The 14,532-nt window shown below is 51.9% G+C and overlaps 1 protein-coding gene across 4 annotated transcripts in view; it reads left to right on the forward strand.

Moving 5' to 3' along the window:
• LTF (lactotransferrin) overlaps positions 1-14,532 on the forward strand; it is a 48,193-nt gene that overhangs the window by 14,510 nt on the left and 19,151 nt on the right. For 2 of the 4 annotated variants that reach the window (XM_045504587.2, XM_010967352.3), the window contains exons 1-5: positions 6,995-7,148; positions 10,791-10,954; positions 13,134-13,242; positions 13,574-13,756; positions 14,143-14,290. In XM_045504587.2, the coding sequence (XP_045360543.2) occupies positions 7,106-7,148; positions 10,791-10,954; positions 13,134-13,242; positions 13,574-13,756; positions 14,143-14,290 (647 nt within the window). In that variant the 5' untranslated portion in view covers positions 6,995-7,105. Of the gene's footprint in view, positions 1-6,994; positions 7,149-10,790; positions 10,955-13,133; positions 13,243-13,573; positions 13,757-14,142; positions 14,291-14,532 lie in introns of those variants that run through there. The other 2 variants (XM_045504588.2, XM_045504589.2) reach the window with 1 other exon arrangement.

Genomic DNA, 14,532 nt, shown 5'->3' on the forward strand with positions numbered 1-14,532 from the left:
GGAGGCATCTTGCCCCCCTCGCCCCGGCCCCTCCTCTCACGCTCAATGTGAACACACAGGAGGTTAAGGATGAGTGGACAGGATGCCCTGGAGGGATTCCTGGGCCAGTGCCTGCTGAGCGACCGTGGGCGAGTGTCATTTCTGTGATAAGACACACTTGTGGGATAAATGCTGCAGCTCAGGGGCTCCTAAAGGGTCCTGAAGGGACCCGAGTTTGTGCTAGTTTTACTTCTAGTGTCAGCCAAACACTAGTAGAGGGAGGATGGAGGAGGGCAGAATCTAGAGCTGGGAGGCAGAGGGAAGGGAAGGAAAGGGAAAGGAGGGAGTGTGTCCCTGCAGAAGAGCCCGACCTGGCAGGTGCTACAGAGGGGTGCCGAGTGCCCCTCTGGAGATTCCAACAAGCCTCTGACTGCAAACTAATCCACTAAATTGAGAGCATGGCTGGCCTTAAAAGGGGAGCACATGAGAGTTTGGGGGATCTGGAACCCTGCCTCCATGGTTCTCCCAGCTCATCACTGGCATTTCCCTGGTGCTCTCCTGCCACCCTCTCCTTGTCTTTGGAAGTGGATGTGGGCTGTGCAGCAGGAAAGAGGCTTTTCAGTGGGAATGGGTCCTAGCTTCCCTATAGGAGAGTGATGGGTGCTAGGGGTGATGGAGGAATCTCTTCTCCAGCCCTTCCCATCAACTCCCTCGCTGCTGCCCTCATACCGACCTCCTCAGGACACCAGGCAGGCAGATGCTGCACAGGGCGGGGTCGGGGCACCTCTCAACTCTCCTGTGCTTTTATACGGGGCTCCTCTTCCTTGGTTCCATTAGGTGAGGCCTTGTGCTCTGATGCTCCTGCTCTTCCCCAAGGTCAGGGGTAGCACCAGAATGTCCCACCTGCTGGGAGGTCTCTGCAGGGCACAGAGTAGGGAGAAGGAAAAATGGGTGCAGCCACCTTGCACCTCCCCCCTCCAGCCCTGTGCTGGGGCTTCTTCCTACCTTCCAGAGGATGAGAAAGGTGCCATCAATTAGAATTTTAACCAAAGGATCTAGGAAGGGGCTGTTCTTGGCTTCTCATCCCAGCTTTCTCCACACTCACCCACTTAACTAGCCCTCAGTCAGGCTCTCCCTGGGCCAGAGATGCGTCAGCCATAGACCGTCCCCACCGGAGCTCAGTGTAAGGGATGATGGGTCAGTAATCACAATGACTGTGGTAGAGGGAAGCTGGGCCAGGCTCAGAGCAGGCTCCCAGTGGAGGCGCGGCCAGGACAAGGACACAGGTGTTAGACGCCTGTGTTTAAGAAGGAGGAAGGGAGAGACAAACCTAGTGATGAAGAAAGAAACCAAGGAGAGAGAGACAAAAAGTGAGACAGAAAGGGGAGGAAGCAGAGATTAGAGACAGAGAGCTGGAGAAGGGGCCAGAGAGCAGGACAGTTTAAGACTGAACACTAGAAAATGTGGGTGGCTGCGGACAGCCACGGGCTCGATTATAAGGAGGGGTATGTGGGGAAAATCACTGCCTTTGTCTCCACCCCAGATGGGCTGTTCCCTTTGCTGTCAAAGCTCCCTGGGACACCTCTGTCAGCAGACCTGTTTGCTGCTTTTGTGGCTCTGGGCAGCCCCTCCTGCTGGACCAGGTGGCCACTTTCTGCTCCCTTGTATCCCTGTGCCCAGCTGAGCCCCACAGGGCGGGGGCTCATGAGAATCTGTAAATACGGACAGTAGGTCACCTGTACTGAGCCTGTGTAAGCATCTCAAACATCAGGTTTGAACTGCACCCACTTCATGAGATGGGTATTATTTGCATCCCTTTTTTACACATGGGGAAACTGAGGCTTAGATTGAGAGACTGGATCAGGTCCAGGTGGCCGTTTAGGGTGGAGCAGGTTCAAACCTAGGTTTCCAAGCCCACCTTCTGTGGTTTGAACCCTGCCAGGCTGTCCAGCAAAGAAATGAATGCAGGGATGAGGAAGGGAAGTCTGCCTGGAGCAGCGGTCAGGAGGCTGGGCACTCGCGGCCCAGAGGAGCTGGGGAGGCGGAGCACTGCCTCATCCAGGGAAATGGAGGAAAATGATGGTTCCTCACTCTTCTGAGTACCCGTCTCAAGCTCCTTCTCAGTGAAGGCCCATCTGACCTTCCCCCCTGGGGTACAGGCAGCAGATGTGGAGGCTTCTGGCTGGCTGAGGTGCAGAGGCTGAAAGCCACGGAGCAGGCCCCCTCCCTGACAGAATGCAGCCCCATGAGAGGGGCAGCAAAAGAGGCCCCAGGCTCAGATGCTTCCTGCCTGGGAGTTTTCCTGGGCAAGGGGCCTCATTCCTTCTGGGAAGAAATTTGCATGTATGGCCCTGGGGCAGCCCCTGCCACCCTCCAAGTTGCCTTTGGCTGGCACCTTCCTGGAAGACTCTCCCTGGGCTTGGCCCACTGCACACTTCCATCTCAATGGATGCGATGATTAGATGCTCATGGAACCAGACATCAGCCAGGGACATGGGGTGCTACCCTGGCCAGAAGAATTGAAATATGTCAACTGGGGAAACCCAGAGTTTTCCACTGTCCCTTCAACTGCTGGGGAGAGTATGGCTCAGCAGGTCTGCAGGGTACCAGCCCCAGGAGGGTCTGGCCCTGTGAGGAGAGGGTCCAGACAGGCAGAGGGTCCTGACTATGAGAAGGGGTAGGTGAGGAGGAGGAAGAGGAAGAGGAAAAAGTTGTCCAAGGAGACAGAAGCTCTTTGTCTCTGTGGGTTCTTTGTAAATTGGGCAACATTTGGCAACACAACCTATTAGTTAATAAAGGCACTGTTTTCCTGACCACTGCCCTTCAGCTGAGCTCCCTCCTGAAGGCACCCCCCCTTCCCCCGCCAGACACATCCAAAGACTCTCTGGGACCCTTGGCTGTATGCAAGGGGCTGACTCTGGGCCCAATGTGAAGGCCTTGCTCCAGAAATCACTGTCACCACACTGGCTGGAAGCGGGGGATGCTCCATCCATCTCCTCCTCAGTCTGGCTTACTCTCTGCTCTCTCTTCAGGGTGGTCAGCACAGAAACAATCAAACCAATAAGGGATCATGGGATAGGAGTCGGGGTCAGTGACACATTTCAGAGCTGCTTGGCCTCAGTCCCCTCATCTGAAGGGAGGTCTAAGAGGTTCTTCACGATGCTTCCGTGAAGCCACGGCTGATGTGTGCAGGGTCCAGACCCTGCTTGGTCCACAGGAGGGTTTAGTTCTTCCGCTGACTAAGATCAAGAGTGGAGGCTATCCCTACGACCCAGTCTCTGCAACAGGAGCTCTCAGAGAGTTCTGGGCTGGCTGGAAGTGAGAGCGCCAGGCTATGGGCCTAAGGCAGACTCAGGGTTAGAAGTTTGGTCTCTGTATCGCACTCACTGCATGACCACAGGCAGCCCAGTTTCCCTCTTTTTAAAGCGGGAAGAGTGACTTTCTTAGCTCACAGAGCTGTTGTTGGAGTCGCAGGAGACAATGTGACTGACAGCTCTGTTTGGCATTAAAAGTGCCATGGAAGCGCTAAGGATTATCTTGTCTCTCCTAGGACGGTAGCCCCCCAACACCCATATACACCCCCACACTAACACGGGCACTGCCTGCCTCCAAATAATGACAAACACAGGCAGGGCTGTGCTGTCAGCTGGCTCTCTTAGAGGGAAAAAAATGTCCTGCTTTACAGAATTTGCTAATTTCCAGGATGTAAATTTTCCCACTGTGACTGATTCCAAGCTACCAATGGTTTCACAACCCACCACAACATCCCTAAATATTTAAGAGGTGGCTCTCCACCAAGCCAGTAACCTCACACCACTGGCAGAGGCAGGAAAAAAGGCCCAGGTCTCCTGTCGGCCAGGCTAGAGCCTCCATGCCAGTAGGTGTCTTGAGAACTCCTTTCCTCCTTTATTCCATCTGGAGTCGGTTCTGCCCAGATCCCACATTTCCTTCCAATACTCCTCTTGGGATTTGAAGCTGGAGGAGCCCATAGAGGGAAGGATGTGTGGTTCACTGCCCATCTGTAGGGAGGGCTTAGCTTGGGCCAGCAATGTGTCACTGTGTGAATTTCAAGGGTGGAGAGAGAGTGGGGTCCTGGGAGGAGAGCCTCCCTCACCTGCCTGTTAAACACCAGCTCCTGCCATTACACAAGGGTTGGTACCACAGCCACCTTCTTTGTACTCCCTGTATTCACGCCATGCCACTGTCTTAGCACTTGGAAACCTGCATCCTACCCTCCTGCAGGCTTTTCAGGATCTGGCCCAGGCCCTGGCACATCAGAGGTGGGGCATAGATTGATGTTGAATTAATGAATAAATTGATGACTCCAGGCACACAGGCTCTGGGGCAGCCAGCATAGCCAGCCCCGGCCCTCACTATCTTTCAGATCTGACAAATGGCAAGCAGGATCTTTTGCCCAACTCCCGTCCCTCCTCCTCACTCTATATATCACTCATCCATTCAACCAACATTAATCATTAAGTTCCCAGCACACGTCCAGGGCTGGCCGGAGGATTTGAGGATGACTCTGAGACTCTTCGTTTGGTGGGTTTGGTGGAAAGTGGTAGAAAATACCAGAGGAGGTGCAGGGCTGGAGGGAGCAGATGAGTTCCATTTTAGATGCATTGACTGCAGGTGCCCGCAGGACCTTCAGGAAACACCTGTCCAGGGGCAGATAGACACTTGGGGTGGAGCTCAGGACAGAGAAGATGACTTGTTAATCCTTCTTCAACAAGAATTCAAGGCCAGAAAGCCCAGAGTGACCTTTTTTGGTCCCTCATGGTCACTGAATCCATGCTCCCAAGCCTTTACCTGGCTGTTTCCTGAACACTCTCTTTGTAGAAACCCTACCTTTCCTTCAGGTACCCAGGTCAAATGCTCTTCCTCAAACTTTTCTGGGAACCTCGTAATGGGAAACAATCAGTCAGTCCTCCTCTGGCCCCCACCCTCACTCTGTTTATGCTGCCTGCCTCTTCCCAGGGGGCCTGGACCTGCCCCCCACCCCCACCCCACTGTGCCTTGAGCCCCTGAGGGCAAGGATGGACCCCTCTTCTCTGTGTTCCTCAAGGCACCCATCAGTTCTGGCAAGAATCAATGAGTGAATAAATGAATGCTGATAATAGAACAGTTGAACTTCATTTGTCTTCTGGGCAGACCCACCTCTTCCATCAGCTTCTGCAGATGGCCTTGGAGGGTTGCTCTGCAGGTAGTCAGCTGAGCACATCGCTGGCCTGGGGCTGGACCATTACCTGCAGACACAGCATGAAAACAATCAGCCCTGTTGCCTACCCGAGTCCTGCCTCCAGGGCAGCCCTTAAGCTCAGCTTCTGGGTTATGGCCCCAGGTTCTCTGTGTTCCTGCCAAAGCCGGCATAAGTGGGTCTAGAGGCCTCTGACCTCCCAACCCATCCTTCTTCTAATTTGCACTCGGAGAGATGGGTTGTGACATTTCTTAATTCTTTTATAACTATGGAAAGGCAAAGCTGAGTTGCTAATTTAGGTACAAAGGTGCTTCAGTGCTCCTGAGAATTAGTCAATTTTGTATTACTTCATTATTTTTGAAATAGCTTATTGCAATTATTGATGAAAGCAACTTTTAAGGTTGCGACACTGTGTTTCCAAACAATGAGACACCCTGGATCTGTCACCCCAAAACCTGCTGATGATTCTGGCACTGAAACTTGGACCTTAATCTTGTGCCCAGAAAGCAGGACCCCTGATCAGACCCCATTCTCGTGCCTTGGCAGGATCCACACCCAGGACAATGGGCCCCACAGGCTCCTTGAGGTACTCAAAGACTGGGGTTGGCTCTGCTTCTCTGTGGCCAAGTGCCCGCTGCATGCCCACCCTCAACAGTGCTGCCTCCCCAGGAATTGCCCATCTGCTCCAGGAAATGCTTTTTGTACCAAATGGTCTAAGCAAAAAATCAAGACCAGCTTTTCAGGACAAGCAGATTTCAGAATAACATATTGTCCAGACTAACTCGTAGAGGGAATGTTCAGGTAACCGGCAATTTCCCTCACTGTTAGTACCTGACTTCTTCACTTAGTATCTCCTGGAGCTAAGCTCACATCAGTACATACAGGGTGGCCTGTTCTTACTGAGGTCTCCAGTGTGTCCCACTGCAGGCATGGCACAATGCTCTGTGTGACACCCCCCACCCCTCCTCAAAGAGATGGACGTTTAGCTTGCTTCCAATCAGTGAATGACTGTACTGGAGACCCTGGTCTGTGAGCTGGTGTGCATCAGGTGAGTGTATTTAAAATCTGTAGAAGCAGAATTCTAGCTTTAGAATTTAAAGTCAGCTTGCTGAAAGTGGGTCAGCTTATATATCGAGGACAAAATATAACATTTATCAGATGAAGTCCCCGTCTCCCACCTCACACTGCCACAAAACAAAACAAAAACAAACAAATGTAGGATATCCTTTTCACTGCAAATGAGGGGACCAGGAGACAGCCACTGGGCACTGAGGCCTCTGGCTCTGTTTTCTGGGAGCTGTACCCTCAGCCTGGGTCAGACTCTGGGCAGCCTCTGTTATCTCTGCCAGCTGAGCCAGGCTGCTGCGGACCTCAGGTCAGGCATCGGGTCCTCTTTTGAAATCTGGGCTGGCTACTGCGCAGAGATGGAGGTACATACGTCTGCCCTAACTGGCTCCCAGGCACTTTAGATACCATCTATACAGTCAGATGATCCACAACAATTCACCTTAGGACCCCTGCTCTGTGCCCCACCCTCTAGGAGACAGTGAGACCAGAGGGAGGACAAAACTCAGGGGCTGCCACTCCCCAGGGGCTGCAGACTAGTGGGGAAGAAAGAACATCCCAACAACCAGGCAGCACAGGGGCAGACTTGAGAGGTGGGTGTGGGCTGGGTATCCTCTCTGGGAGTGCCAAGCCCTGCCCAGGCACCATTCCGTCCTCCCTCCCCACTTTGTCCCCTCCCCCCGGGATTCTTCGCCTCAAGGAACTAGGAGACCTGGGGACAGGGGAGGAGAGAGGCAGGGGGTGTTTATTGGGCCACAGGGCGGGGCTAACCCCGTGAGGTCAGCAAGCGCTGGATAAAGGGGTGCAGACCAGGGCTCAGGTGGCAGAGGCTTCGTTCCCTGGAGTCGCCTCAGGACCCCAGACATGAAGCTCTTCTTCCCCGCCCTGCTGTCCCTCGGGGCCCTTGGTGAGTGCAGGTACCTGGGGGCGCGCCTAGTCGTGTGGGTGCCCGGACTCTGCGCCCCTCCGGGTAGGCGCCCGGGTCCCCGCGCCCTGCAAGGTTGGCATCAGCCCCAGCAGCCCGGGAGGCGCCCGGAATGCGCCGGGCCCCGCCCACCTGCCTGGGGAGGAGCCTGAGCAGGGCTCTGTGAAGCAGGTGGGGCCGATACCTAGAGCCGGCAGATCTTCCTTAAGGACCTTCCAGGACCCTGACCCATTTTGTCCCACCAGGACCTTTGGTACCCATAGTATTGTTATATGCGTTTATGTGGGAGGAAAATGAGATTCAGAGAGGGTGAGTGACTTGCCCAAGACACACAGGAGACAGATTAGATCCCAGCTCCTGCAAGGACTGTGTAACTTGGGCAAGACAGAGACTTTCTGAGCCATAGTTTCGTTTAAAAATGGTCCAATTCTCTTCCACATAGCCGTGAGGAGGGGGCAGGGTAGGCAAAAGTGTATACAAGCCTCCTATGGTAGAGGGGCCGGGGTGGTGGCACAGACCCTGCTGATGCCACCCCTCTGTCAGAGGGTGTGACAGAAGTGATTGGTTTCTGGTTTTAACTGTGCCCAGACTAGAAGGGACTAAATAGAGGGGACTAGACAATTGTTAGTCCTGTACCCAAGTATCGGAAATAATTTCTGGTGCGCTTGGAGGACACTCACCTATGATGGACGTTCGTGATGTAAACATGAGGGCAGGGCAACCTGCAGTGGAGACAGAGGGTTCCAGGCAGCAGCAGTCAGGGCTGTGAGAGCAGCATCTAGGCAGTGTGTGAGCAGGCAGTGTGAGAGCCAGGTCAGAGCGAAAGCCCAGGTGTCTGCAATCCTCCTCCCCTGCCCCACCCCAATGCCTGCAGCCCTCTTCCTGTCCAACGGCAACTGCTCTGGACTGGGAGTTTCCTGGATGAAAAGAGGTGGTTAGCGATGCCCCCAAACCTGGCCCCTCCTCCAAATTCCTTCCCATGGGTGTTGGTCGTCCCTCTCTTGGCTAAGGCAGGATTGGGTCTAGCCAGGACCAATTCCTCAGGACCAACTCCCTGATGTGTGGCTTGCTGGGCCCACAGCACAGGGAGGCCCAAGAAGTAGGAAGCCTTGCTTTTCTGGAGGTGGTGACGGGCCGTGGTCTGGATTCCGGCTCAGAGTTGCACCACTGGGTTCTATTTCATTTGAATCTTTGGCTGTCTTGGCCCCCACAGAGCCTGCAGTTTAAATCCTGCGGTCCTGCAGTCCCTGGGATGGTGGCCAACATCCCAAAGTGTCACTGAAACCCTTGTCCTACCCAGAGGAAGGAGTGGCATCTGCCTTAGGGGATTCCCCATGGGTCTACTGGCTGGCAAAGGCTGGGTGGGGTCAGAAGAGTAACTCCATCCCAGCCCCTGCCTTTGGGTCACTGCACATTTGCACAGAAGGAATTGGAGGATGTACACTTTTAGGAAGAGTCGATGCAGGCTCAGGTGCACAGCATCTGAGTGGCTGACATGTTTCAGGGGCTGGGTTTGGGATACAGGAAGAGCCAGACCCAGACCTGCTTCAGGGAGCACTTGGTCTTGAGAGGGACACATAGCTTCAGAACTGGATGGTGGGAACTGTGGGAAGGGATGAGCGATCTGCTTCTGGTGTTTGGGGAGCTGGGGTCTGAGGACCTCGAAAAACCCCCGAGTGGTGCTTTAGTCTTCTGGTTCCTCCCCTCCCAGGGGAGCACACGAGCTCGGCCCCAGTTCCCCATTCCTGCCACTGCTGGTGTCCTCCCCCTACCTTGAGACACGGTCTTTGTTTTTAGCTCTCCCTACACCCCCAGGTACCACCCATCCCAAGCTAATTTCTGACACCAACTCTGTATTTCTTCCCCCTTCTCTATTCCGGATGCTTTTCTGCCTGGTTTCCAGGTTTCAGTCCTCCCTGTCCCTGCCCCTTCACGAGTCACTGCTCCACTACTTCTTGGACAATCATTGCAGGCTTTCCATGATCTGACCCCAAACCGTTTACTAGACCCCTCTCCACAGCAGCCTGTTTCTAACCCAGTGAGCCTCAATAGGCAGGCTAGCCCAGTGGTGAAAGCAGGGAGTCTGCTGTCTGACTGCCTAGGTTCAGATCCTAGAGCCAAATTTATTAGCTGTGGAATGTCAGGAAGCCACATAACTAGTTAAAGCCACATTTTCCTCACCTGGAAAACATGGATACTGCAAAACTCACAATAAAGAGGGGCTGGGAGGTTTGAGGGAGGTCAAGTGAAGGGCTGAGATCTGGCACAGAACGTGCTTGCAAGCTTCACTGTGCACACAGCCCGTTGTTCCCGCCTCCTGGAATGTCCTCCCCCTCCCCCCACCCATTACTGGCTGAGGTCATGGGGACATTACTCCTGGTTTGATATTTGTTCTCTTCTAGAGCATTCATCATATTTAGCTTCCTCTTTTTTGGTTTTTGCCTCTCCAGATGAGAGGTGAGAGCTGTCTGCTTATACGTTCCTCTGCATGTCACATAGTGCTATGTATACATACAGAGGGCATCCAGGAAACACTATTGGGCTGAATCTGAGAGGGTTAATTCTCACTCTGGGACAGTTCTGAGTGAAGTTTTCTGAGGAGAGATTACACCCTGAGACATCTCCCTGGGATGATGGCTGGCGGAGGAGGGGTGTGGCAGTCGGGTGTCCCCGAACCTCTGCTGATTCAGCTTGGGAGCCACAGGTCTCCCCCTTACACCCTTGCAGCCTGCCTCAAGACCTCAGTGGGTCTGACTGTGCAGGGGATGGCCTAGGAACAGGAGGTGGCAGAGGTCTGAGTGTTCCACCCCAAAGCACAGCCAAAGGGGAAGGGGGCTTTTGCAACCAAGTGGTTTTTGTTTTTGTTCTGTTTTTTTGGTAACAGCTTTACTGAGGTATATTTTACATTCACCTATTCAAAATTCACCTACTTCGAGTGTACAATTCAATGATTTTTAGTAATTTTACTGAGTGGTGCAACCATCACTGTAAATCAGTTTTAGAGCATTTCCATCCCCCCATAAGAGTCCTCTGTCTGATTCAGAGGTGAATGGTGGTAACTCAGGCACACTGACCCATTTGGTACAATACCTACTGCAGCTACTGACAAGGGATCGATCAGGTGTATTTTCCTCTGTTCCCTCAGCATCCTCTGGGGAGATGCTTGTAGAAACAGCAATCTAGAGGGACCCAGATTCCAGGCAGGATGTTGCCACTGCTGAGCAGCCTGTCACTCAGCATTCTCAAGACTCAGCTCCCACACCAGAAACACACAAGCAATAATCCCTTCCCTGCCTACCTCCCAGGTTCCAGGGTGACAAAGCAAGAGAACTCCATAAACTGACTCAAGGGAGCATCACTGTTTTTTCAGGTGTCAGAAGTATGTCAGTCATAGAAGGGAAGAGAATCCAGAGGCCCTGATTGTCTCCACTAATTCATTGAGAATCACAGCCCTCTGGCCAGCACTGAGTTCTCATTAGGCCAGCAGGACACCTCCGCTTGAGGAGAGTGGCCTGACTTAGGGACAGAATGGAGAGGGAAGGGGAGGAAAACTCCGTCAGAGGGGGAGGCAGTCTCTTCCATGGGCAGTGGTGGAGCCCTCACTCCTTGGCCTCCTTCTCCCAGGACTGTGTCTGGCTGCCTCTAAGAAAAGTGTTCGATGGTGCACCACATCACCAGCAGAGTCGTCAAAATGTGCCCAATGGCAACGGAGGATGAAAAAAGTGCGTGGTCCCTCTGTCACCTGCGTAAAGAAGACATCTCGCTTTGAATGCATCCAGGCCATCTCGGTAAGTCCAGGCTGCAGTTTGGGTGGGACCAGACTGAAAGGAAGGGAAAGGAGAAGAGAGCAGTGGAAAATGTGCTCTTCCCACTCCCTCTCCTGTTCTTCCTGGGCACCTGTAAGCTGGGAACAGTCCTCTCTCACAGGACACAATGCTATTTTGAAAGCAGAAATTAACATTCTAAAGTGGAGAGACTGTGTGTAGGGAAACCGGGATCGCCACATAAATTGTGAGTAACAACTGTGCAAAAAATGCCAGAGATCCAGTCGTACTGGGTGAATATGTGACACTGGCAAAAGTCAAGGGGACTCTGAAAGGTAAAACCTCCAGAAGATCGTGACCTCTAATAATTAGAGAAATAAACCCAGCCCATCATAGTCAGCACATCACATCTCTGGGGCAGGGCCTGCCAGGGAACATGGCATTGGAAAGGCATTTGTCCAAGACATTCGCGGAGAGAAAAGGGAATCATGACTTGTGGATGATTTCAGGTTCCTTTTGTTTTTTGAGATATAAGATCTACTGAAATAATTTTTACTCATTCACTTGACAACTTTGTTATGTGTTTGCCGTGTGCCATGATTGTGCGTACTCAACTCTAGTGCAGAGTGGGTGATTTGTGTAAAAGTTTCTATTACTATCTAGGGTTATTGGAACGGTACTTGGGGGTGGGGAATCTAGTTTGAACAATATTCTAGGCTATTATTTTATCACTATGGCCTGTGGACAAGCAGCACCAGCATTTCCTGATGGTTTTAAATGCAGATTTCTAGGCCCTGTTCTAACCTGTTCAATATCTGTGAATAAGGTCTCAAAATCTGCCTTTTTAATAAGAGCCCCATTTGAAGCCAGTACTACATACCATACATCAGAGTAAAGTTGAGATAGATTAAATGATTAGAAATAAAATGTGTATTATTGAACAGCCAGGGAGACAGGCTGACTAGCAAAATTACAGAGGGAAGAGAAATCTCTTAGCTTTTCAGCAATGAACTAAATCATGAAGTAAACTGACAGATTTTAAAATATGAAACATTTCACTTGCAGCTATTAAAAACATTTAAACAAAAAAATTTAGAAAGCACTAGAGGAAGAAGTGACCCCCCCCCCCGACAAGTGACTGCTATGCACACCCTGTAAAGAACTGATTCAAACTGGTCAGAAGTGTGGGATCACATAAGAAAAACAACAGGAGCAGTGGGTGTTCATAATTAATAAAAATACTTGAGAAATATTCCTCTTAATAATCAAGAGAAATGCAAATCTCAGCAAATTGTTAGTACTTGCATTTTCTCAAGTAACAACACTTAATAAAATGAAAGCCTGTCCCACTGGTGATTCTGCAATGAAACTGATCCTCACAGTGGATGGCGTTCTAAACTGGCTTTCAGAACCTTCTGGAAAGCAGAATGGCAATGACAGCCAGGACCTTGACCATAAAATGTTCATTGTCTGGGTGATCCCACCCTCAGATGCTTATCCCAAGGCAACAGGTCATCAGAAGGGAAAAAAGTTATGAGAACAAAGCTGTCCACAAAAGTATAGTTTTAAAAAGTCAGAAGTAACCCAAGTGCTGAACTTTGAGGGGGAATTTTTAAATTTTAATTTAATAAATTATGGAACAGCCACATTATAATAAAATATCATGAAGTCAATAAAATTGATAAAGGCTCTACAGAAGGGAGAAACCATAGGCAGCTTTAGATGACTTGAGCAGTCCACAAAATATGATCCGTACCTGATTGCAGATGTAAGAAAGAGGTAGGCATGTGAGAAGTAATACGCCAAAGGGGATGAACATGGTTTATTGTGATAATTTTAAGTTCTATTAATAGTTAAACTTTCTATTCAATAAGCAAGAACTTAAAAGAAATAAATACAGAGCAAAACCAGGGGAGGAAGCATCTCCAACAACTTTTGATACAAGTGATTATTAAGGGTGAGATTCGGGGAGTGATCTAAGGCAATCCTCCAACCTCAGGAGGTAAAGCAGTAGGGCTGGGGCTCATCACCCAGAAATTGGCTCCCTGGACTCGTGCCACCTCTCAAGGCACCTGAGTGGGCATGTTTGAAAGCTGCCCCTCTGGAAGAGCCTTCCAGCCATGGAGGCTTCTGGCGTCCTGCAATTCACTTGTCTGGCTTAGGGTAGGTTTTCTCCTGAAGCCCATCTGGCCTCTGCTTTCAGACAGAAAAGGCAGATGCTGTGACCCTTGACGGTGGTTTGGTGTATGACGCAGGCCTGGACCCCTACAAGCTGCGGCCGATAGCGGCAGAGGTCTATGGGACAGAAAACAGTGAGTTCTCCATGGGGACCCAGAAGCTAGTGTGGCCTTGGCCTGGGCCCTGGGCTCCTTGGAGTCAGATTGGATGAAGCACAGAGCTGGGGTCTCAGACAGCATCACACTTGCAAGGGACGGAATCCCTGGGCTCTTTGGGCCAGATGCTGACCCACTGGGGGAGGACATGCATGCACGCTCCCTGGGGAAACAGCAGGCTCTGGGCTGCTGTGGACCAGATGAAACGCCAGTACATGGTCCCCTTCCCACGAGGGGCTTGGTCAGGGTGGGCTGCTTCTGTCCCTCCGGTCTAGGTTACGAGCTCTCGATTCCCTCTGCCCCTTTGCAGATCCCCAAACCCACTATTATGCCGTTGCCATTGCCAAAAAGGGCACCAACTTTCAGCTGAACCAGCTACAAGGCCTGAAGTCCTGCCATACCGGCCTTGGCAGGTCTGCTGGGTGGAACATCCCTATGGGGCTACTTCGTCCATTCTTGGACTGGACAGGGCCTCCTGAGCCCCTCCAGAAAGGTAAGATGGTTAGAGAATTGGGGATGATCTCAGGCTGGGGTCTCCACTCCAGTGGCACATACACAAATCACTTTGATATCACCCAGGTGAACATATGGGATGAATCCAAGGTGGGAGTGAGTTTAACCTCCATGAAACCTGCACGAAACCTGCACAAAACCTGCACGAAACCTGCATGGTCAGGGTCTACCGCACTGGCAGCCCTGGGAGATGCAGCTGAGTCTGCTATCAGCCAAGATGCATCTCTCTGAGTTCCTAGCTTTGCAAAGGCTGTCAGGCAGGGGGCAGAGGGAGCAGCAATCTGCCCACGGGAGCACACACTGGGAGGTGCCACTGGCTGTGACTCAGCTGGCTCACACTCTGGTCTATTTCTGTCGGTTCAACAGCTGTGGCCAAATTCTTCTCTGCCAGCTGTGTTCCCTGCGTGGATGGAAAAGAGTACCCCAACCTGTGTCAGCTGTGTGCAGGGACGGGGGAAAATAAATGTGCCTGCTCCTCCCAGGAACCATATTTTGGCTACTCTGGTGCCTTCAAGTGAGTGAGACTGTCCTCTTCTCCCCAGTGGCCCACATTTCCTCAAGCTAGGAGGCCCTTTCTCTGGTACCAAGTAGAGCTCAATCTGTTAGTAGGGACCACTGAGGAAGTCCAGTTCTCCTACTGCTGTGCAGACAGAGAAACTGAGTCCGAAGAGGGTGCTGCCTTTGCCCAGCGCACGTTCCCCTCCAGCCCCCCAGGCCCCACATGTGCCCCCTCACCTCTGCACCAGCCCCACAAGC

Source organism: Camelus bactrianus, chromosome 17, assembly GCF_048773025.1.
Source record: "Camelus bactrianus isolate YW-2024 breed Bactrian camel chromosome 17, ASM4877302v1, whole genome shotgun sequence".
Classification (NCBI taxonomy): domain Eukaryota; kingdom Metazoa; phylum Chordata; class Mammalia; order Artiodactyla; family Camelidae; genus Camelus; species Camelus bactrianus.